We start from the raw sequence: 23,883 nt of genomic DNA on the forward strand, positions 1-23,883 counted from the left end.
TGGCTTCCCCCTGGGATGTGGGTCAGGCCCTTCGGCTAGGGCCGAAACCTTTCCCCCACTATCTGGTTTTGCACCTGGACTGATGGGGATACTTTCACCGATACCAAACCTTTATTCTTTGTGGAATACATTGAAGACAAGTTTGGCAAAGTGGACTCGATGAGCAAGATGCGGTTGGGGTTGTTGCTGATCAAAACTGCTTCAGCTGCCCAGTCGGGGGCCCTTCGTGCCTTGGCACAATTACTGTTTCCATTACCCCCCCCCCCCCCTCACCACCACCACCACCAGTCCCTAAATATGGTTCAAGGTGTGATTTTTCACAGGGATCTCATCCTTCAAACTGATGAGAAACTTCGGGACAATCTCGGACGGCTGGGTGTTCACTTTTTTCGGCGTCTTCAGAAGGGTCCTAAGGACAATCGCATTGATACTGGTGCCTTTATCCTGGCCTTTGGAGGGGATACCCTCCCTGAGAAAGTAAAGATTATGGTTTATCGATGTGATGTGAAGCTGTACATCCCACCTCCTATGAGGTGTTTTAAGTGCTTGCGTTTTGGACATGTCTCCCCGCTGTTCGCAGGCCCCTCTCTGTGGTGACTGTGGACGTCCACTCCATGAGGGGAGTCCCTGTGTTATCCCTCCTGTGTGTGTTAATTGTCATGGCAATCATTCTCCGCGTTCACCAGATTGCCCAGTATATAAGAAGGAAAAGAAGATACAGGAGTACAAGTCCCTTGATCGTTTAACCTACACAGAGGCTTGTAAGAAGTATACGCGTCTTCACCCTGTGTCCATGTCGTCTAGTTATGCTTAAGTTACATCTTCACCCCTTCCTCCCCCTTCCTTACCCCAATCCCAGACCCCTCTCCTCCCCGCCTCCCCTGCGGCTCCCACACCTTCTCCTCTGGGCACTACTCCCCCTCCCCAGCCGGAGAAGTATCCCACTCCTTCGGCATCTGCTGGTCAAGGGTGCTCCTCCCAGGATGCCCCTTCTCGGCACCTTCCAGGCCAAAGGTCTATTGCCACACGACGACTGTGAGAACCGTGGTCTGTCGGCCCCCAGGTCGCCCGATCTCTTTCTGTTCCCGATCTTGCTGCAGCTGTCTTCATTATGCCACACAGCCCTCCTCTATCTCAACCAGAAAAGAAGAAGAAACATAAGTCCCGGACAAAGAGCCTCTGGTGTCACAAGAGGTCCCATCCCCGGCTTCACAACCAGATTCCGACCTGTCATTAATGGATATCGCCCCCTCCTTGTCGGTGATGGGTGGTGACCCGGCAGTATGACTGGCTTTAGCCTGTTCAAACCCCATTTAAATCATCATTCTGTGATTATCCAATGGAATTGTAATGGATAGTACTATCACCTTCAGGAATTGAAATCCCTTATTTCGCCTTACTTTGCAGCTTGTGTGGTTCTAGAGGAATCTCATTTTACTGATGATCACTCACCGACCCTCTGCGGGTTCCGTGTTTTCTGTCGAAATTGGCTCGGACCCCTGCGGGCCGCTGGTGGCATTTGTACGTTGGCCCGTACAGACATTGCTAGCACGTGGATTCCTCTTCAAACTACATTGGAAGCGGTTGCTGTTAGGGTCCACCTGGACTCCGAGGTCACGGTTTGCAATCTTTATCTCCCTCCTGACAGGACTCTTACACCTGCTGCCTTAACTGCCCTTCTTCGGCAACTTCCTCCTCCCTTCCTCTGTCTCGGGGATTTTAATGCTCATCATCCTTTGTGGGGCAGTGCATTTCCATCTAGACGAGGTCTTCTCGTAGATCAGTTTATTACAGACCACGACTTGTGCCTTCTTAATGATGGCTCCTCTACTCATTTCAGTGCTGGTCATAGTACCTTTTCTGCCATTGATGTTTCTCTTTCTTCTCCCTCTCTCCTCCCATCATTACACTGGTCACCACACAATGACCTTTGTGATAGTGACAATTTCCCGTTGATTCTCTCTCTCCCTCCCCGCTCCCTGATGGACAGGTTACCTTATTGGTCTTTCCAACGCACCGATTGGCCTCTATACACTGCACAGATCGTGTTTTCTCCCTCTTTGTCGGGTTGTATTGATGACGTCCTATGTGACGAGTCTGACGCGATTGTTCGCACTGCTAGCCTTGCTGTACCACACTCATCTGGACCATTTTGTTGCCGACAAGTCCCGTGATGGAATACGGCCATTGCCATTGCCATTGCCAATGCCATTCGTGATCGCCGTCGAGCTTTGCAACACCTTAAGAGGCACCCATCCATTGCCAGCCTTATTACCTTTAAGCGCCTTCGCCCTAAAGCCCGTTATTTGATCAAACAGAGCAAGCGGATGTGTTGGGAACAATTTGTTTCTTCCCTCGGTTCTACTGTCCCTATGTCACGGGTATGGGCTACACTTCGCTCTCTCCAAGGTTGCCATCGGCAGTCCACCCTCCCAGGCCTTCACCTCCCAGATGGCCTTTGTACAGACCCGTTGATTCTCACAGAACATCGTGCGACCCATTTTGCAATGGTGTCAGCATCAGCCTCCTATCCAGTTGCTTTCCTTCACCGGAAACAGCGGGCCGAAGCTTCCACTTTGTTTTACCCCGTGTCAGTCAGAATCTTACAACGAACCATTTAATGAATGGGAATTTCTTTCCACATTTTCTTCTTCTCATGATTCTTATCATGATGATGATGATTCATAACCAATTGCTTCAACATCTCAGTGCTCCACAACGGCAACATCTTCTTCGGGTGTTTAACCGTATCTGGCTCCAGGGTGACTTCCCTTCTCAGTGGAAGGATAGCATCATGGTTCCTGTCCTTAAGCGTGGTAAGAACCCCCTATTTGTTGACAGCTATTGGCCAATTAGTCTGACCAATGTTGTTTGTAAGTTACTTGAACGGATGGTAGCCCTTCGGCTCAATTGGGTCCTCGAATCTCGGGATCTATTGTCCCCTTACCAGTGTGGCTTCCGAGAATCTGCAGTTCGGCAGGCTTTTTGCCAGCGCCGCCATTTGGTTGCAGTATTTTTTTACCTACTCAAGGCCTATGACACGGCCTGGCGCAGTCACATCTTACTTACCCTTCATCAGTGGGGTCTTCGGGGCCCACTCCCGATTTTTATCCGCCAGTTCCTGTTTCATCGGTGATTCAGAGTTAGGGTTGGTACTGTTTTTAGTTCTCCACGGACCCAGAACAGGGGCATCCTACAGGGTTCTGTCTTGAGTGTACTTCTTTTCCTCATTGCTATCGATGGACTTGTGGCCTCTGCCGGTCCTTTGGTCGTCCCTGCCCTGTATGTGGATGATTTCTGCATTTGGGTTAGTTCCTCTTCAATGGCCTCTGCAGAGCGGCAACTCCAGGGAGCTATACGGCGTGCCTCTGCGTGGACTCTCTCACACGAGTTTCAATTCTCTCCTTTAAAATCGCGGGTGGTCCACTTCTGTCGCCGTACTACAATCCACCCTGTTCCAGAGCTCTATCTTGATGCACAACGATTGCCTGTGGCCCTACAGTTTTGTTTCCTGGGTCTTCTTTTCGACAACAAGCTCACTTGGTTTCCCCATATCAGACTTCTGAAGGTAGGATGTTTCTGTAAACTCAATGTCCTTCGCTTTCTTGCCACTCCTCTTGGGGTGCGGAGCGCTCCCTCCTTCTCAGTCTTTATCGTGTTCTAGTTCTGTCTCGCTTGGACTATGGTTGTTAAGTTTATGGTTCGGCTGCTCCTTCCACACTGCGCGTACTGGATCCAGTGCATCATTGTGGTATCCATTTGGCCACTGGTGCCTTCCCTACTACCCTGTTAATAGTCTCCTGGCTGAAGCTAGGACCCCCCCCTCCCCCCCTCCTTTCTGTGCGGCGATCCCAGCTTCTGGTGTCTTATGCACTCGCTGTCCGTTCCTCTCCCACTCATCCTTTCTTTTCTATCCTGTTCCAAGACCAAGGACGTCGCCCACCTGATTCTCGCCCTCGGGCGGGTTTACCGGTTGGGCTCCGCCTTGCGTCTCTTTGCCGTGATTTTCAGCTTCCTTCTTTGTCATGTCTTCCTCGCTCCATCCCCTCAACCCCCCCCCCCCCACCCCTCACCCCCAGCCCGCCACCCCCCCGTTGGTTAGTTCCTTGGCCTCGAATTCGGATGGATCTCCGGCGAGGTCCGAAAGATTCCATCCCCCTGATGGTGTTCCGTTCCTTTTTCTGCTGAATTTTATGGGAGTTTCAGGATGCTGTTGTTTTTTACACTGATGGCTCTAAATCTGCTGATCATGTGGGGTTTGCCTTCACGTCCTCTGTTGGAACGGAAATTCATCTGCTGCCACCTACATGTGAGGTGTTTACTGCGGAATTGATGGCAATTTCCCAGGCCCTTACCTTTATTAAACAGTCCCAAAACAACCGCGTTTTGTTATGTATGGACTCAATGAGTGACCTTCTGGGTATTGACCGATGTTTTTCACGCCATCCCTTGGTCTCCGCCATGCATGACCATCTCACTGATATTCACCGTGCTGCTTGTTCCGTTGACTTCCTTTGGGTCCCTGGCTATGTGGGTATCCTGGGTAATGAGCTCGCTGATAGTTTGGCTGGGGGAGCAGTCATTTATCTCCCGTTTTCTGGTAACCCCTCCTGCAGTGGATTTACGGCTTCACATCAAATCCCACTTCGCTCAATTGTGGGCCAACTCTTGGGAGGCTACTTCCCTGCCTAATAAACTTTGTGCCATTAAGGTGACACCAGACCCGTGGCGTTCTTCCTTTCGCCTCTCCCAAAAGACCTCGACCACACTGTGTCGTCTCCACATTGGCCACACCAGGCTGACCCATGGTTTTCTTTTGTGTGATGAACCAATCCCGCTTTGTGGTTGTGGAGCCTACCAGTCAGTAGCCCACATTTTGGTTGAATGCCCCCTCCTTTTGGCTCTGCGTGCTAAGTACAGACTCCCCCGCACTTTACTTTTGATGTTGGCTGACGATTCCCGGATGGTCTCCCTAGTTCTCGGTTTCCTCTGAGAAAGTGGTTTTTATTCTCAGTTTTAAGGTTTTTAATCTCTCTCTGGTGTTGGGGCAGGGCAGTGGGTGTTGGGGTATCTCCGGCTGTAAGCCATGTTTGGAGTTTCCTGACTCCCCTCGCTGACCGAGATCCTCTTTTCTTCCCCTTTTACTCTTCTTTTTATCAATTTTTTAAGGATTGGTTAGTCTCCTTTTCCCATACGTACTTCTACATTCTAGCGGTTGCACCTTTTAAGTCGCAGGTGGTCTTGCCTCTGCTGCTTCAGCATAGCATTGGGTTCGCTCTCTTGCTGACTTACTTCATTTTGTTTTTACCAATGACAACATGACAGCCCTTTCACATTTTTTAGCCTTTTCCTTTTTATTGTTCTGACTTTTCTGAGATGGAATGGAATGGACTACATTTGAAACAAGGAACTGATGACCTTGCTTTTTGATCCCTTAAACCCCAACCAACCAACCAACCAACCAACCTTCACTGACCACTTGCATAATTTTTGTCCACTCTTCTACCACGGTGTTTCTTTCGACATTTTCGTATCACCTTTTCTTCTGCCCACTTTTTCTGCTGCTTCCACCATTGTTGCTTTTAACCTTCCCATTCCTCCTCTGATGACTGCATTTCATAACTTAGTATGTTGCTCTTTACTGTTCTCTGAAATTCTACTTTGCATTTCTGTTCTTTCAACTTCCATGTTCATATCCTTCTTCCCTGTCTTTCTGCCCCCTTTTCCTCTTTAATCCTTCTGTCACTTCAAAAAGGTGGTGATTGCTATGTAGGACTTCAGAAGTTAGTATGTTGGCATCTGTGACTGTTCTCTTTTCATCCTAGTGACATAATATGTCGTGTGCCACAGATTTACTTGGAAAAATAATTGTTGTACTATATTATTTTGTGGATGTTTATTGAAAAGTTATGCAAATGTACTGAGCTGTCAGGTGGGGTACACTTGATGTTGATGTCAATCTAATTTGTCAGACATTTGTATTCCCATTTGCTTGCTTCATCTACTGTACTTTCATATTTTCTCCTTTCATTAATGAAATTCTATGTTGTCTGTGTTACCCAAAGATATCTACTAGGCCTTGTCTTTTTATCTGCTTGGCTGCCTGCTGCCTTCACTACTTAATCTCTCAAAGCTACTTATTTGTCATGTATTGTATGCCTTTCCCCTATTCTAGTCATGTGTAGCTTAATGCTCCCACTGAATCTCTCAGTAACCTCTCATTCTTTCAACTTAACCAGGTTCTATCGTTTTTATTTCATACCTTTTGCAGTTCCTCCAGCATTAACCTACAGTTCATAACCAGTAAATTGTGGTCAGAGTCCATATTTACCACATTAAAAATCTGTTTCTGATATCTGTCTTACCATTATATAATCAATCTGAAACCTTCCGGTGTCTCTAGATGTCTTCCAAGTAAGCAGCCTTCTTTCATGATTCTTAAACCACGTTTTAGCAATGATTAGAGTATGCTGTGTGCAAAATTCTACCAGATGGCTCTCTATTTCATTCTGTTCCCCTGGTCCATATTCACTTGCTGCTTTCCTACTCTTCCTTTTCTTACTGTCACATTGCAGTCCCCCATCACAATTAAATTACCATCTCTCTTAACTATCAGAATAATTTCTTTTATTTCATCATAAATTTCAAACTCTTCTTCATATGTGGAGCTAATTGGCATGTAAACTTGCACTACTATGGTGGGTATGGATATTTATGATAATTTTCATAGAAATGTTAAATATGTACTTAGCAAACACAGAGTAATTGTACGGCTGTGGGATGTCCACACAGGAACAGTGATTCACAACTTTTCTGTACAGAACTCAAGAATTGATTTTAACACAATGCAAAATAGCTGTAAGACCTCACGTAGGTGTTGCACGAGTGCTGTCTGGACCCAGACCTAACAACTTTTTTAAGAAAACTGATAGAGGTGTTGCTTGTGTAATAGTTCACTGGGTCCTGACTGTTTTGGTGCTGAGGTTCCTTACATAAAAACTGGTGTATGAACATATTGTGAAGTTGGAAAGTATATAATGATTTGAAAGATGGCTAAGTCATATTTTACTATTGAGAATGGACCATAAGTATTAATAAACAGCTTAATCAATTAGTGAAGTATGTCATCTGGCACTTAAGTTAGGTCAAAAAGAGTATAATGGCAAAGATTGGAACGATCAGCAAGAGTCTAATGGCAAAGATTGGAAACTAATAAGCACAGACAAAATCTGCAATGAAAGATGTAACTGGTTACAGACTTTACTGTTAATCATTTTGTAAGTTACATAGTTCCAGGTAATTCAAAATGCTTTATTGGGAAGTGAGGGTGGAGTCATTATGATGAGAGCTGCTAATTAACTCTCTAGAAATTTACTCTTGTGTGTTGCGTTAAGAAGTTTGCTTACCCACATTTTTTTAAAACGTAATAAGGTTTTCTTTAAAGTTACCTATACTATGACAGTAACTACAGCAAGAACAACGGTTGGAACAATAAATCCAAGTGAAACTCATTTCGGTTAATGTTTTAAAATATTCATGCATATGCTACAGGTGCATTACATAGGTTATAGTATCAAAAATGGAATAATGAATATAGAGAAAAAAAATTAACTTTAGTAAGGTGTAATAAGAGCAAATGGGTGGTTCCAGCTTACTCTTGTTTCATTATGCCCCCTCCTCCTGCCCCTTCAATTGAGTTATACAGACAGATATTGATAAATCACTTTTAACTCTGAGTGCCATAGCAGGTATTGCTGTTGCTCATTGATGAGAAGCTGAGAGGAATTTGACGATTTGTTCAAGCGTATGCTCACTTTGGTTTACTTTTTATTCAATAACAAATACTCTGAGCAGATTGACGGTGTCACAACTAGTAGTTTTTTGCTTGCCATTGTGGCCAGTCATTTTATGGAAGATTTTGAGGAGAAAGCACTCCAGTCTGTGGAAGTCATATCGGCAGGTGGCTCCTGTGAAGAGGGCCCTCTGGTGGCCAAGGGCACTACACAGTGTGATTGACAGCATCTGTACATGTGTTGAAGCTGTTGATTCATCATCCAACAGGTGATGTAGCTGTCCCTCCCACTACCTATCAGCATGCCTGCACTATTGGTCACTGAATTTGGTGCATTCATGCCTGCATATTTCCTTCTCAGACTGGCATAAATAGGAGGCTTCAGTCACAGCTTCAGCAATGCGTTTGCACATCTGAAGAAGTCAGTTGTGCCTACGTAATGTTGTAGAAATTCCATGACGATATTTGATGTCTACCGTGAGGGCCATATTTACAGTGCTAATTTAAATAATCTGACATTTTTAATTTAACAAATACATGTGCTAAAAGGAATTAGCACCAGTCATCTTCATTACATAAGAAATGAACACATGTTGTATGACTTATTAGACAAATACATGTTTGCACATACTTAAAATTTCTACAGCAAATACATTTTTTTAACAGTGTCTTTTCATTGTTTGTGGAAATTTTGTATTTTATGTTTTACATAAAACACCTCACGCTTTGTTGTGAGTTGTGTCCACTCCTTTTGAAGGTCCAAGCTGTGGACCTATTTTCCAAACACTTTTCTCAAGGTCAGTGGTTTTTTGCATGCAGTAGATTTAACCAACTGTCAGAGTCGATTGGAGAGGAGCCTCTTGTAGCTGTAGATGTAGAGAACATGCAGCAGTCCTCAGCAGTTAGGAGGCCTAGGTCAGTTGCAAAGTCTAACAGAAAGAAGAAGGTGTTGCTGCTAGGTAGTTTGCACAGTAGAAGTGTGGGCCAGCAGTTGCAGGAAGTGTTGGGGAGTGAGTACCAGATCACTAACATTGTGAAGCCTAGTGCAGTGTTGGCTCAGGTGACTGACAACTTAGGGAAGTTACGTAGGAATTTTACAAAGGAGGAGCAGGTAGCGATAGTGGGTGGAGCAGAGAACAGTCTTGATAGGGACAGGGAATATGGTGTAGGTAGTGACCTGGTAAAGATAGCTACTAGTGTGCATTTCGTACAACTGTTTCAGCGTGATTGACAGCCTCATATTAATGTGGCTGTTAGGTGCATTAACATGGGGCTGGAGAGGGTCACATTTCAGTGGTGCTAGTTGGGTCTGTCAGTAGATCGGATTTCACTAGGCATTGCCTGCACCTCAATATGATATGGGAAAGGGAGGCTGGCAAAGCCTATAGGTGACAGTGTACTGGGTGGCGGTGGGATCACTCATGGAAAAATTCCTGTAGTAGCTGGTGTTAGAGCTGCATCTTTTTTTAGGTTGAAATCAGCTGATAGGTATACCTGCTTGAAGGAATTAAGGGCTCGCCTTTAGAGGACATCATGTTTCCACGTAGAGAAGGAATTAGCATATTTCATCAAAATATAAGAGGTGTTAGATATAAGGTTAGTGAATTGCTTATAGATGTTGACTCTGATATTATTGGTATGTCAGAGCACCGCTTAAATAATTTGACAATTCAGAGTCTTACTTTACCAGGATACAGTTTATCTAGCTGTTTTTCAAGGAGTTTGTTGCAGGGTGGGGAGTGGCCATGTATGTAAAAAACAGTATTCCATTTGAGTCCACAGATGTATCACGCCACTGCACTGAACAGATATTTGAATGTTGTGCAGGGGCAGTCGTATTTAGTGAAACCAAACTTCTAATTGTTGTTGTTTATAGGTCCCCTAACTCCAACTTCAGAGCATTTCGCACAAGCTAGAGAGGGTTCTTGATTCACTTTATAGGAAATACCAGAAATTAGTTATATGTGGTGACTTCAGTATTAACTTTGTATATGAAAGTGCAAGAAAAAGGAAAGTGGTAGATCTCCTAAATTCATATTATCTGATGCATACTGTGTTTTTTTCCAAGTAGGGTGCAGGGGAAGAGTAGTACAGCAGTAGACAATATTTTTAAGCATTCTTCATTGCTCGATGGACCTTTCAGACCACGATGCACAAATTTTAAGATTAAAAGGCTTTCGTACTCAACACAAATGCCATATATAATTACAACTACGTAGGAAAGTTAATTCAACAACAATAGAGAGTTTTTTAAGCCTTGTCAAGGAACAAGAGTTGCAGCATGTTTATAGTGCCGATAACATAGATGATAAATATAATGCTTTCCTTAACACATTTCTCATGCTTTTTGAGAGTTGCTTTACGTTAGAACATTCTAAACGGGGGTACTAACAGTAATAGGCAGCCTGGGTGGCTGACTAGTGGGATAAGGATATGATGTAGAACGAAGTGGTAATTATATAAAAATGTTAGTAGTAGTCACAATCAAGCCACAGTAGCCCATTACAAACAGAACTGTAAGGTGCTTAAAAATGTTATTAGGAAGGCAAAGAGTATGTGGTATACAAATAGAATAGCTAATTTACAGAATAAAATTAAAACCATATGGTCAGTTGTGAAGGAAGTGTTTGGTCAGCAGCACAAGGTCGATGATATAAAGTCAGTTTTTAGTAAAAATATTTCTGTTACTGGTAAATCAGATATATGTACAGTATGTAAAAATAGTTTTCTGAGCATTGCTGGTGAATTAAGTAAAAATTTAGTTTCTATAGGGAATCGTACAACTCTCTTGGCAAATGCCTTTTCGAGACTGATGTCTGAAATACTTCTCTGTGACACAGACAAGGGGGAGATTGAGTCAATAATTAAATCACTCAAGACTAAGGACTCTCATAGATATGGTGGAGTGCCTAGCAGAATAATAAAGTACTGTACTGCACATGTAAGTCCTGTATTCAGTCATATTTGTAATTTTTCCTTAGGAATGGCTAGTTTCCTGAACGATTAAAGTACTCAGTAGTAAAGCCACTTTATAAAAGGAGAGAATGGGATAATGTAGACAATTTTAGACCTATTTCCATACCATCAGTTTTTGCTAATGTTACTGAAAAGGCTGTGTATGTAAGGATAATTGTTCATTTTGTATCACACGATTTTTTGTGAAATGCACAGCTCGGCTTTAGAAGTTGTTTAACAACTGAACATGCTATATACTCTTTTCTCCGTGAGGTACTGGATGGGTTAAACAAAAGGTTTCAAATGCTAGGCATATTTTTTAATTTAACTAAGGCCTCTGATTGTGTTGATCACAAAATTTTGCTCCAGAAGTTGGACCATTATGGAATACATGGAGTAGCTCACAATTGGTTCACCTCTTACTTTAGCAAAAGGTCATTATCCACAATGTTGAGAATGCCTGTGATATGGGGTCTGAGTGGGGTACGGTCAAGTGATGGGTATCCCAGGGATCAGTGTTGAGGCCACTCCTGTTCCTTATTTACGCAAATTACATACCCTGTAGTATTATGGGTAACTCCAAAATCTTTCTCAAAATATTTCTGTTTGATGATGACACTACCTTGGCAGTAAAGGAAGTTGGGTGCAACATTGGCTCAGTTGCAAATAGTGCAGTTCATGACCTAAGTTCATGGCTTTTAGGAAATAAACTAAAGCTAAATCACAGTAAGACTCAATTTTTACTGTTTCTAACACACAATTCAACAAAACCTGACATTTTAATTTCATAGAACCGGCATATGATTAGTGAAAGTGAATAGTTCAGATAGATAGTAAACTGTTATGGAAATCCCACGTTTAAGATCTTGTTCAAAGACTTAATGCTGCCATTTTTACTACTTGAACGGTATCTCAAGTTAGGTTTGTTTGACACAAAAATTATTTCATTCGCTTATTTCATGTGGTATTATATTTTTGGGTAACTCTTCCCGTTCTGAAAGGATATTTTTGGCTCAGAAACGGGCGGTTTGGGCAATAAGTGGTGTAAGTCCACGAACCTCTTGTCGACCCCTGTTCACGAGTCTGGGTATTCTGACATTGGCCTCTTAATATATATTTTCCTTACTGTCATTTCTTGTTTACAATATTAGCTTAATCTAAAGATTAAGCAGCTTTTACTTAGTTAATACTCGGCAGAAATCAAACCTGCATTTGGATCAGACGTCCTTAGCTCTTGTTCAGGAAGGTGTGCAGTATGCTGCTGCATCCATTTTCAATAAGCTACCACTTGAGTTAAAAATTCTTAGCAGTAATCCATGTGCATTCAAATCTAAACTGAAGAGTTTCCTCGTGTGTCAATCCTTCTATTCTTTCGAGGAGTTCCTTGAAAAATTAAGCTGATTCTTGTTGTATTGTTGATTGCACTTACGTAATCTTATGCATTGACATTTTTCAGGTTCATAAACATTTTACTTTTATCTGTTATAACTTTTATGTTGTAATTTCGTGTACAGACACATTTAAAGACCTTGAAGATTTGCTACTCAATTTGGTCCTATGGAACTTGATGTGTAAATAAATAAATAAATAAATAAATTTCAGCACTCAGATATATGAAAAATACATAACGCATCCTGTCTTCGTAAAATAGTACATCTTAATACTAAACCTTAAATAAAGTTTCTCATTTCTTATTTTTATGAAGTATAATTTCCAGTCACATACAAATTTTTTTTGCAAAACCTTTCATAAATTCATTTAAAGGGGATGGAAGCTGTTTTTAATCCTATAATTCTTTTGAAATATAGATCAAAATTACTGGAATTCTCAAAATTCATTCAATCTATCTAAGGTCATGACTATTTTTGTTTATTTCTGTTAAGAGTACCACTCATTGCCTTCATTTATTGTAACCTGATGATCAGTACATCCTTCTATAGTGCATTATTACTCAAAACCTTTAGTATCAAAGATGTAATTAACACTTTAATATCATGGAAAATGAAGTATGCAAGAGTATATAATTGATTGTGTGGTCAAAACATTAAGATTTCACTAAACTGTTCTCTAAAGTGCCATAAATTACATACACATAGGGCTACTATAAATGATTCATTTGTTTTCAAAGCTCTATATTTTACAAAGTGTCACATGTACAAACATTACTTAGGTATGAATAGAACTCAAAACTCACCATGTTTGCATTTTGAAATGCATGTTCCAGGTGGTAGTACAGTTCGTTCCATACGTTATGTAGTAACATCCTGTCAGTGGTCATCACAGAAGCATTGACGCATTCTGTGAACTGTTCCAGTGTTCTCATTAGTGGGGGTATTGAAGCTCAGTGCTTGCTGTACTATCAAAGGAAAAAGGCACAGTTCAGGTAACCTGGGCGGGCAAGGGATCAGAGGCACTATCATCTTCACCACTACAACCAATCCAGCCATGCAGAAGTTCACCATTTAGGTAGTGAGGGACATCAATGCTCGAATGAGGGGGCACCGTTCTGATGTAATATGAAATTTTCATTATCAGCAATTAGTCAGCTTGGAAATAACCACAGGTTCAGCATATCAAGCAAGAGATAGTTGTCCCAGTCTTCTCACAGAAGAAAAACGATCCATACGACTTCATCTGTTTCACTGCACAGAAAATGTTAATTTTTGGCTAATCTTGTTCATGCATCACAATTTTGTGAGAATTTTCAGTGCCCCACACTCTCACAAAGTGGCGATTGTAATTTTCCAGATAAATTGAAGGTTTTTCATCCATGAACATCAGCTTGGATGCAATATGTTCTTCCTCGAGTGCTGCTGCATTGTGATAAAAAATGGAAGGCACCAGCCATAATCTTCCAGTTTTAATTGTCGAACTAGCTGCAGATGGTGCAGTTTGACATGTAACCTTATTCGCAATATCTTCCGTATATTTTGCTGTAGTATTTCAGGTCATGGCTTGCATGGACTGTTGTCATGAGCATGAATGCTGAAGTTGTAACATGAAACCTGCCACAGTAGGACATATCCAAGTATGTAAGTGTTGGAACAAATAGATTGATTGTTAATGTACATAGGTTTCTTCCAGACATAGTTGAAGACATTGCATCATTCTTCCTATGGTGCAGTTCTAGTGCTTTCTAAGTTTTTCTGTTCTCTAGTGAGTGTCCATTCCCTTCGAGGTGCAGTGAGTCACGTCTTAAAAGTATCTGACTTTGTCCTCCAAATGATAGGTTTGGAAAGTGTTTAAGAAATATCCTTCTTTACTGCATTTCATTAACTTTCGTCTCCACGAATTTCACTTTAAAATCTTTGTATAGGCAACTAACATTAAGATCAAAGTCGAGGTATTCTTTAGAAGACTTTAATGAGTCTACACCTTTGTTATCATGGTATGACAGTTGACCCATCTTCAGTTTATAGATTAATGTAGCAATCCTCCTCTTTGAAACACAAAATACATCCATAAATGTTTTACAGCAGGGTCTGGAATGACCTCATTCTCCACCAGGAACCACGTTCACTACACTACATTGATGATGTCTGTTCTCCGGTTCAACGTATTTATCACTGTGCTGCCTGGAGTGTGGTAGTATTTTCATTAAATCCATTCAAAATTAGCTTTGCTTAGTTTCATTTTGCATATAGAAGTCATGAAATAAATTTGTTATTAATTCATTTGACAAGGACTTTTATGGTAGGCTACATTTGCAGTTCAGCTGAATTGGGAAAGATTACATACTTTAATTTCAATATATTGAAAAACAGTTTCTTATTAAACTAGGTACATTTCCATTCCATGTGTTTCATTACATTAAATACTTAACTGCATATGTTCTACACTGTTCCCCTTTCACATTGAGTCCAACATAGTTCCGAAAAGAATGGAACCATACAGTGTATAAATCTGATACCTCCCTGTTTTTTACATGTTTTGCTGGAATTGTTTTCCCAGAACTTGTAATATATTTAGCCACTTTAACTCGTGCATTGTGCCGTCAAACTTTCACAGGTAAGCAATGTTTTGAGACATTACTAGCATCCTTTTGTTTCTCCATAGCAGAAATGTGCCCACAACACAACATAACAACAATGTGGAAGCTATTAAGTACTCATGAAAAATTGGTGTAATGTGATTCACTGCTGACTATCGAGCATGTTTAGAATAACTGTTAACAACTTCTTACTTTCATCATACGATGAAGCGCTTCTAGTGTAACATACTCGCGTGCTTATAGCTTCTTTAGAGCAGATAAAATCAAATGTGAGAAAAGTGGCACTTAGCATGTTTAGAATGTTGCATCTTAATTTACCAGTGCAGTATTATCTTTAATTTTGTTTTTCTATCCACATTATTTGAACTGTATTATTGACAAATTGTGCACACTTTTTATCATTTGAAATATTTCTTATTGTTCACTGCCACTGTCATTCCTAGTTAATACTTCCCATTCACTTTTAATCTTAATTTCACTGTCTGCCAGTTTGCTCCTCTTACATGTGTGAGTTTGTCTCATCGTAACAAAACAACGAGATGTCATCACATGATAGGCACGATAAGGGACGGTGCCTAGTTGCATTGTCCATTGTCAAAGTGTTGTAAAATATCTGCAAATTAGTTTCCATGAATTATAAAAAAAATCTTATGGGACTTAACTGCTAAGGTCATCAGTTCCTAGGCTTACACACTACTTAACCTGAATTATCCTAAGAACAAACACACATACCCATGCCTGAGAGAGGACTCGAACCTCCGCCAGGACCAGCCGCACAGTCCATGACTGCAGTGCCTTAGACCGCTCAGCTAATCCTGCACGGCTCCCATGAATTGAGCAAATGATGTTCACTACACAGGTTTCCAGGGAACGTGACTCTTTTCACATTGATTAACAACACAAACATTATGATGACCAGATAAAGGTTCACAGCGCATCTTTTTATGCATGTAGGTACCTCTGGCTCTCCACGTCACTATACACAGATGCGGCATTAACGACGCAATCACTACCTGAAAACACAGTCCTTTTTGTTATAGCTTTAGCAGAACACAGTGGCTACAGATTATGTAAACAGTGCACTGGCTGCATATTATGTAAATAGGGCACTTATTCGAGGTTTTGATATAGTCACCAAGATAACACAGTCACTACTTGATAAAAGTACATCAGATAATCTGTACATACACTATGTGATCAAAAGTATCCGGACACCTGGCTGAAAATGACTTAAAAGTTCGTGGCTTCCTCCATTGCCAATGCTGGAATTCAATATGGTCTTGGCAGTTGCAGTGGGCTGGTTGCATCTGGTTTGCGCGTGTTTCTCAACCAATAATGTAACATAATTTTCTGTATGTCTGTGGTGCAATGTCTCAGTGTTGTTACATCTTTTTGGACTACTTTTTTTTCTTGCAGCCATTTGCACTTTGTATTATAGCAGATACATATAGCTCTCTCTCTCTCTCTCTTTTGTAATGTGTGTGTGTGTGTGTGTGTGTGTGTGTGTGTGTGTGTGAGAGAGAGAGAGAGAGAGAGAGAGAGAGAGAGAGAGAGAGAGAGAGAGAGAGAAACTTCCACATAGGAAAAATATATTAAAAACAAAGATTCCAAGACTTACCAACCGGGAAAGCGCCGGTAGACAGGCACAATAAAATAACACACACACACACACACACACACACACACACACAATTACAAGCTTTCGTAACCAACGGTTGCTTCTTCAGGAAAGAGGGAAGGAGAGGGAAAGACGAAAGGATGTGGGTTTTAAGGGAGAGGGTAAGGAGTCATTCCAGACCCGGGAGCGGAAAGACTTACCTTAGGGGGAAAAAAGGTATATACTCGCGCGCGCACGCACACACACACACACACACACACACACACACACACACACACGCACACACACACACACACACACACACACACACACACACACACATATCCATACATGTGTGTGTGTGTGTGTGTGTGTGTGTGTGTGTGTGTGTGTGTGTGTGTGTGTGTGTGTGCGTGCGCGCGCGCGCGTGCGCGCGCGCCTGCGTGCGTGCGTGCGCGCGCGCATATACCTATCCTTTTTTCCCCCTAAGGTAAGTCTTTCTGCTCCTGGGACTGGAATGACTCCTTACCCTCTCCCTTAAAACCCACATCCTTTCATCTTTCCTTTTCCTTCCCTCTTTCCTGACGAAGCAACCACCGGTTGCGAAGGCTCATAATTTTGTGTGTGTGTTTGTGTGTTATTTTATTGTGCCTGTCTACCGGCGCTTTCCCTCTTGGTAAGTCTTGGAATCTTTGTTTTTTATATATATATTTCCTCATTCTACATTATAGTATACATTTCTTATGAGACTTATTCGTTAGGTTATTGTTAATATTTAACATATTTGTTTTTAGGTTTATGATGATCAAGGAAACAAATTTGATCTAAGTGATTTACGAAGAGAGATTGGAAATTGGGAAGTTCGTGCAGAAGTCCATGGGAGAATGAATTCAACATTTTTCATAAATGTCTGCAAATCTCTCAATCCTGTACGGATGTGCAATTTTAAAGGTAATATTTTCTTCCTTATTATTCATTTCTTTCCATTTCAATTCCTTGTGTAAAATTAGACAGTTTTGTAATGGATATTTAATTTCTGCCATACGCACTCCATTGTGGAGATTAACAACATTCTTTGAATGGCATGGATGTAATACTGGAAAATATAATACAGTAAGTACAATATGAATGTGTTATCGATACCGTGCAAATAAAAAGCCTATAAATCAAACTAGAAATACTGGTCCAGTTAAAAAAAAGTGTTACCATTCATAATTTAGATTCATTTGCACAAGGAGCCTCTAGCTCAGGTATTGTATTCACCAGAACGTCTGCTGAAAGGTAGGATCATTGTGCCAGTTAACGTGTATGCATTCACACATTGTGTTCCATAAATCTCGTCTTGAAAGAGAACTGTAAGGTATGTGGTATGAGTAACAATACGTATTCATAAAAATGCAGCAGTTGTTTGAAACAATGTTAATAAACTATTGTTAAATTGCTGTAAAGTATTCATGCTGTCAGAAATTAACTTTCATCCTCCTAAAATGAAATGAAAATTACTACTTTTATAAATCTTATATTTCCTCTCTTATGTTAAATAGCTGTTGTTTATGTGACATTGCTGACTTAATATGTACATAATCACATTGACATTCCATACAACATTAGTTACCTGTGTACAGAAGAACAGAGGACTGTGTATAATGTATACTGCTACTTGTCACACAGCTAATGAGTGTAATAGCCATTATTAAGTGATGTGGCTGTATGTGGTGAAATACATTCTTTGAAATAACAAATATTTATTACAAGAACCAAATTAAATACAACTTCCAAGAAGAATGTCTCCTCATCTTGAGAACACCAAAGTTTTGAGGGGAAGGGAAGATGAATGACAATACAGTCCCATGAGGCTATAAACTCTAGCCATTCTCCTGACGAGCAGCAAGTGCTGTGATGACACGGTCCTACAGGACTGGGAACTCGCAGGCTGTCAGATGGTAACAGTACACTCATACAAGACTAGTTGCTTGTAGGCAGTCAACTGGTGGACAGCAAGGCGCTACATTGGCACAGTCCCAGGAGACAAGTACTACAAAGTAGTGCCCTTGAGAGGAGCTGGTGGAAATGCTATGCTGGACACGGCTCACGGTGAGGGCGAGGTGACATCTTGGTGGACAGTGGCAGGTGTGATTCGTAGTGCAGATTCAAAGCTGATGTCAATCACTTGGAGCTTGGGATGTAACTGCCCACTGAGGGGCGGAGTGCTGACCTAAATAGCTCTCTGCAGGAGGATACATGCACAATATCACACAAGCACGTGACCATGTGTACTAGTGTTGCAGACTCCTCTGCTGCCTCCCTGTAAGGGGCAAATGTTCACTTGGGGTGGAAACAGCATTTCATTTTTTTACCCAGGACAAGTGAAAAGTGAAATTATTTCTTTTGATTTACTGGTCTTCGTTATATTTAATGATGAATGTTTAAGTTTTAATTTGCTTTTGTTTGATTTTACATATTTAAAAAATCAATGCAGTTATAATCATAGTTAAAAATAGTCATTAATTCACTTTTTCATCAATTTTGAGGTACATTTATTTTGTACGCCAGTCACTTTTAACGCCATTTGTGAAAAAACTATTTCAAAAAAGCCGTTGGAAGTAGGGATGCTGAAGATGAACCTTAAGACGTAAAAAGTGTTAGGGATTTCATTCTTGGAAAATCCTTCCATTTCTCAATCACAGTCATTCTTCTGTCATCAAAAGACAGTACCATGTCCAGGCATCTTTTAATTATTTGAAATTTTTCGTATAAGGATTCCGTGTTGATTGATCCTTAAAAGTTCCACAATTTCTTGAAAATGTTCATAATTTATTGGTGATTTAAAGTTTAAAAATAGCGTCATGGAAATCATGTTTTTTTCTGAGAAATCATTTCGTGGTAACAGATATCCTACAAAATTGGTGTATAGCTGTAGAAAATCATTCCAAATAGATTCTTTTGCATTAGTGCTTAATTCACCCATTATTTTTCTTGCCTTACTTCTGAAAAGGTTGTCTTTTATTCTTTTCGTGAATCCTTTGCATTTTGGCATGTATCTCAATAACTGACAGAGACTCCGGGATTGTTGTTTCTTCCAAAAACATTACGTTATGCAGAAACAACAAATAAAACAAAGTTTTTTTCTTTTCTTCTTCTTCTGTTTTATAATAAATAAGGACACTCATTGCGGTCCAGAAAATGAGATCTTAGCGCAGGCCATATTCTTAATACTCTTTTGACAGTAGGACCAAGAGATAAAAATCTTGTGTTTTATTTCTTCCCATTGCATCTCATTTGCTTCAAATCGAAGTTGCAAGTAAGCTCTTCGTTTCGCAGATCTACTGAAGTGACTCCATATTTTCAGTATCGGACTTTATGCATGCGCTCCCAGTTTATCAGTACTGAATTTTATAGCATTGTGGAGAATATGGATGGGGCAACCAGCTTTTAACAGTTTTATCGTTTTCAGCTAAAATAAATGTTAAAATGGAATGGTGTCTGCTGAAGTTTACATTAGTGTTGTCAGCGTGAGTACCAAAACTTTATTTAAAGGCAGTCCATCCTATCTTTGAAACTTGATACATGCTTTCATCACATTCTACAAATTCTATTAGATGGTTTGCAACCCCAGTACTCTAATCAAAGTATTGTTAGCAAATTGGAAACATTTTCCTACTGTTTTTAATTGCTTGCATCTGTTGCTATAGAAGAGTATAGATTTTTTTTTCCTTGGATGGTCTTTAAAATATTTTTAACACAGTCTTTGGCCAATCACTGCAGGTATATGGCAGTAATTTGTGTGAAGAATCCATACTATTGTAACTAAGAGAATGCTTTACCTTATGATAAACAGATGCGAGTTCTCTAGCAGTAATCTTGTCAGCCTCCAAGGCAGCTGGTTTATGCTTTGAGAAATATTTAAATAAGGTACTTGATACTCTTTTGCTAACGACAGTATTGTGAGATTTAGTAGATGCATTTTACATCAGAAAAGCCTCCATGAGCACTCGAGAAATGTTTAATGTACAAGTCACATTATGCCTTGTACAAATTTTCTTTTACTTGTCCTAACCAAAAATAACTATTTTCCCAGTTCAAATTATAATTAGTAAGCTTTTTGGCTTTCTTAGAAGGTATTACACCTGTTCTAGACGAATTATCTGTGTCACTGTCACTTAAATAATTCACTTTGTCTATAGTTTTAGAAATAATTCACAAGCGTAACTTGTTCGACATTCAGCAGTTCTTGCAAAACTATGAATGAAGTTTTAAACTAGAATAACAATCAAGAATGGAATTAAAACATCCTTCCAGTATTGTTAACACATGTTGACATAGCTTTTAAATGAATTAGGAAACATACAAAATTGTGGAAAGAAACTTCGATGATAATAAACAAATAGCAGAATGTAAGACAGACAGACAGAGGGAAACAGACGTGTGGCACCGTGCAAGAGATTGCTGAATGTGGTCCTCCTCTCTATCACCCTCCCCGGCTCTATCATAGACTGGTAACCGAGCTAGTTTGTACCCTCATGTGATACATGCATAGATAGTACGTGCTGCCAGATGTAGTGCAAAAGATTTCACAATACTAATTGAACAAGTTTGAAACATGGGACAGTGCCTATCTTGATGGGACATTTAAAATTATACAGGATGTCCTGGAAAATATGGGATGTCTGGCAACACTAGTGTGGACGTAAATGAGTGTCTATGACTGCAGCGTTGTTTGCTTTGACTTGCATGACAAGTTAGTGATAAGGTATTGCCCTCTAATATCGTGGCAGCTGCTGGTAGCTTGACTGTACAGCATGTAGGTAATTGTGGTGGCTGAAATAAGCAGGAAGCAGTCCTGCATACACTACATCCTTACCCAATAAAAAAGATGTGGTGCAACAATCTCAAAGAAGTGCCATTCATAAGGCAGGAGGCACAACATAGCCATCCAAACAGCTGAAATAAAACAACAGCACATTCAGCTAGTATGTAAAAGTGTGCCTGAGAAGTGATCAACATATGGGTAATCACTTTAACACAACTTTGCATCCTACAAGTATTGAACAGAACCAAATGTTATACCTCAGACATGACATGAACAAGTAAATAACAATGCAGGATACAATTAACAAGATTACTGAGCATGGGGTGTAGGACCCTTGACATCTGATACACAAGAATAACAAAAGCACACAAAAATTGTGTAATAACTTTCAAAAGATAAGCGAAAGGCCCATGAAGTTATGAACCAAAGTATTAACCAACACAAAAATTGATCCCAACAAGAATGCCATGTCCTCGCAGGGGAACAACAAATGACCTCCATCATGGGCTGCAAGTAGGAATGGCCATGCATCCGAGAGGTTTGCAGTTAAACTTTCTTAAAGGTGCAACCCAGGGCTCGTAAGAACACACAATGGCGTTGGTGGTGCCATTGTGTACAGTGAAACCACCAACGATAGCGGAAGCAGCTGAGTGGGCGGCCATGGAGGGGCGGCCATGGCAAGCCAGATGACATCGATGTTCACAGGGCTGTTGATGCCAGGAGGGCCAGCAGTGAGAAGTATGACAAATGGAGTGACAAGAGGGTCAGCCATGACAGGGCCACCCCAGTTGGGACTGACGCCAGTGTTGAGAGGGCTGGCTTCCAATGGTGTCACAGGTGGGCATGCCATTGTAGAACGTTGTGTACACAGGGTGTATATGGCCCGGGAGATCCGAGAAAAACCCGGGAATTTTTTCACCCGGGACAAATCTGAGAAAAACCGGGAATTTTTTAGAATTCCAGGATTTTTCATTGTTTTAGATTTCAGTTAAATTTTTGTTGGTTTAACATGTAAGATCTGATACACTGACAAGGAACTGTAGCCCACTACTGCTGAATAATTCTACAGCAATGAAACATAAATCAGAGAATAACACCAAAATAAAAGTTTAATTGCGTAGAAAATGGATAATTTACACAATGCACAGACCAGTTTGCCGACACCGAAAAGTGTCAAAGGCTTTAGGTCGAAGATTATGCAGTGTGTCCGTAATAACTAACATTCATTCGATGTGCGTGACATCACAATTGTTTACATTTCTAACAGATCAGTGGAAAATATTATGAATAGTGGCTTGAGAAGTGTTAATTTCAAAGTAAATTTACACGCAAGATGATTTATGTTATGTGTGAGAATGTGCAGTGTATTTCTTAAATCACAGGGTGATATAACTCTCATTCAAAACGTAACACTTGAGGATCAGCCATTTGAAAAATTTCGGGCCCAGAAGATAAGTCATTTATGCCATTATTTAAAATTTTACCGGCACATTTGTATTTGATATGACTTAACCTGTAACACACATAAAAAAAAAGGGCGGAGCTTCAAGTTAGTTTTCATATTTAATATTGTTCTTTCATAGATAAAAAATTATGCAATCAATGGCAAAAAGTATAATTGACCATCAAAAAAAGTGCATAATGTATTGCTGTGCAATGCCACAAGTCTCTTCATGCCAGAACAATACCAGTCCGCTTCTTTTCTACTTTTTATGGCGGTAAATTGTATCTTCATTTCCAAAACGCTCTAAAGTTCGCTACTACTTCTTTCTAACTAATCCTATAAATTGACAACAGAAGGCAGCACCAGTCAAGCGACAGGTAGCAGGACATCCATACCTTGCTCTTGTATGGTATTAGTCCAGTTTTAGAGCGAAAACCTGTGTCAAGTGCAGCTACTGTATTCCCCGCTCTAAAATTTCCTTTCAGTAAGGACAGGTATGTCTTTTACCCATTCCTCAATTTTTCTGATTTTATTATTGCTTTTATTTAAATATAAAAGCTTGCGGTTTAATCATTGTTAAAGACCATTAATTTCTTTCTTTCATTTTAGAATAATAAGAGAGATTTTCCGTAAAATATTTTGCGCATTTTTAAAGTCTTTTCTTTTCGGATTTTCATGTTGCTAAATTTTACCTTTGGTCTTTATTTTAATACTTAATTTCTTAAATTAGGTTTATTTTTCAAATATTTTTTAATCCCGAAAGTTATTGTTTGAAATGTATATTTAAACATCTATGGGAGTTAGCAGTTTAAAATAAATAACACTATCATATACATTTGTTCTAAAAACATTTTATTAAAGAAACATTTTAATTATTATTAGGCAATACAACAAATACTTCTGAAGGAAGTACCATGTTTAACAACAATTAATTTAGGAATTGACTTTGGAGAATAACTCACTTGGAGCTGTGTGAGCTGTGTGCGAAAGCATTGATTCGTTCTGTAATAGATTCTCGCTCTATCTGAACCATTTGAATGGTTCCTTCAAGTTTTGCCTTCTTCTCTTTAAGCTGTTTTATTTCTTTGTCAACAATCTTCCTTTTAGTCAAATGATCCTTTTTCCTGGATGTCTCGTTATTTCTATTTCTGAGGTCTTCAGCAAATCGATCTCGTGAGTTTCTTACAGATTGTATAAGGGACTTTGTTATAGGCACTCCTTGGACTCAGCCTTGTGTCTTGACTGCCTCGTACACCAGTCTTCTGCTCACTACAGCTTGTTCCCTCATATTCTC

At 40.3% G+C, this 23,883-nt stretch overlaps 1 protein-coding gene across 3 annotated transcripts in view; it reads left to right on the plus strand.

Moving 5' to 3' along the window:
• LOC126266771 (cation-independent mannose-6-phosphate receptor) overlaps positions 1-23,883 on the plus strand; it is a 599,618-nt gene that overhangs the window by 54,060 nt on the left and 521,675 nt on the right. For all 3 annotated transcript variants that reach the window (XR_007548921.1, XM_049971299.1, XM_049971307.1), the window contains exon 6: positions 17,130-17,286. Coding sequence is in view for 2 of the 3 variants with exons in the window: in XM_049971299.1 (XP_049827256.1) it covers positions 17,130-17,286 (157 nt within the window). In the remaining variant the exon portion in view is untranslated. The remainder of the gene's footprint in view (positions 1-17,129; positions 17,287-23,883) is intronic.

This window comes from Schistocerca gregaria, chromosome 1, assembly GCF_023897955.1.
Source record: "Schistocerca gregaria isolate iqSchGreg1 chromosome 1, iqSchGreg1.2, whole genome shotgun sequence".
Classification (NCBI taxonomy): Eukaryota; Metazoa; Arthropoda; class Insecta; order Orthoptera; family Acrididae; genus Schistocerca; species Schistocerca gregaria.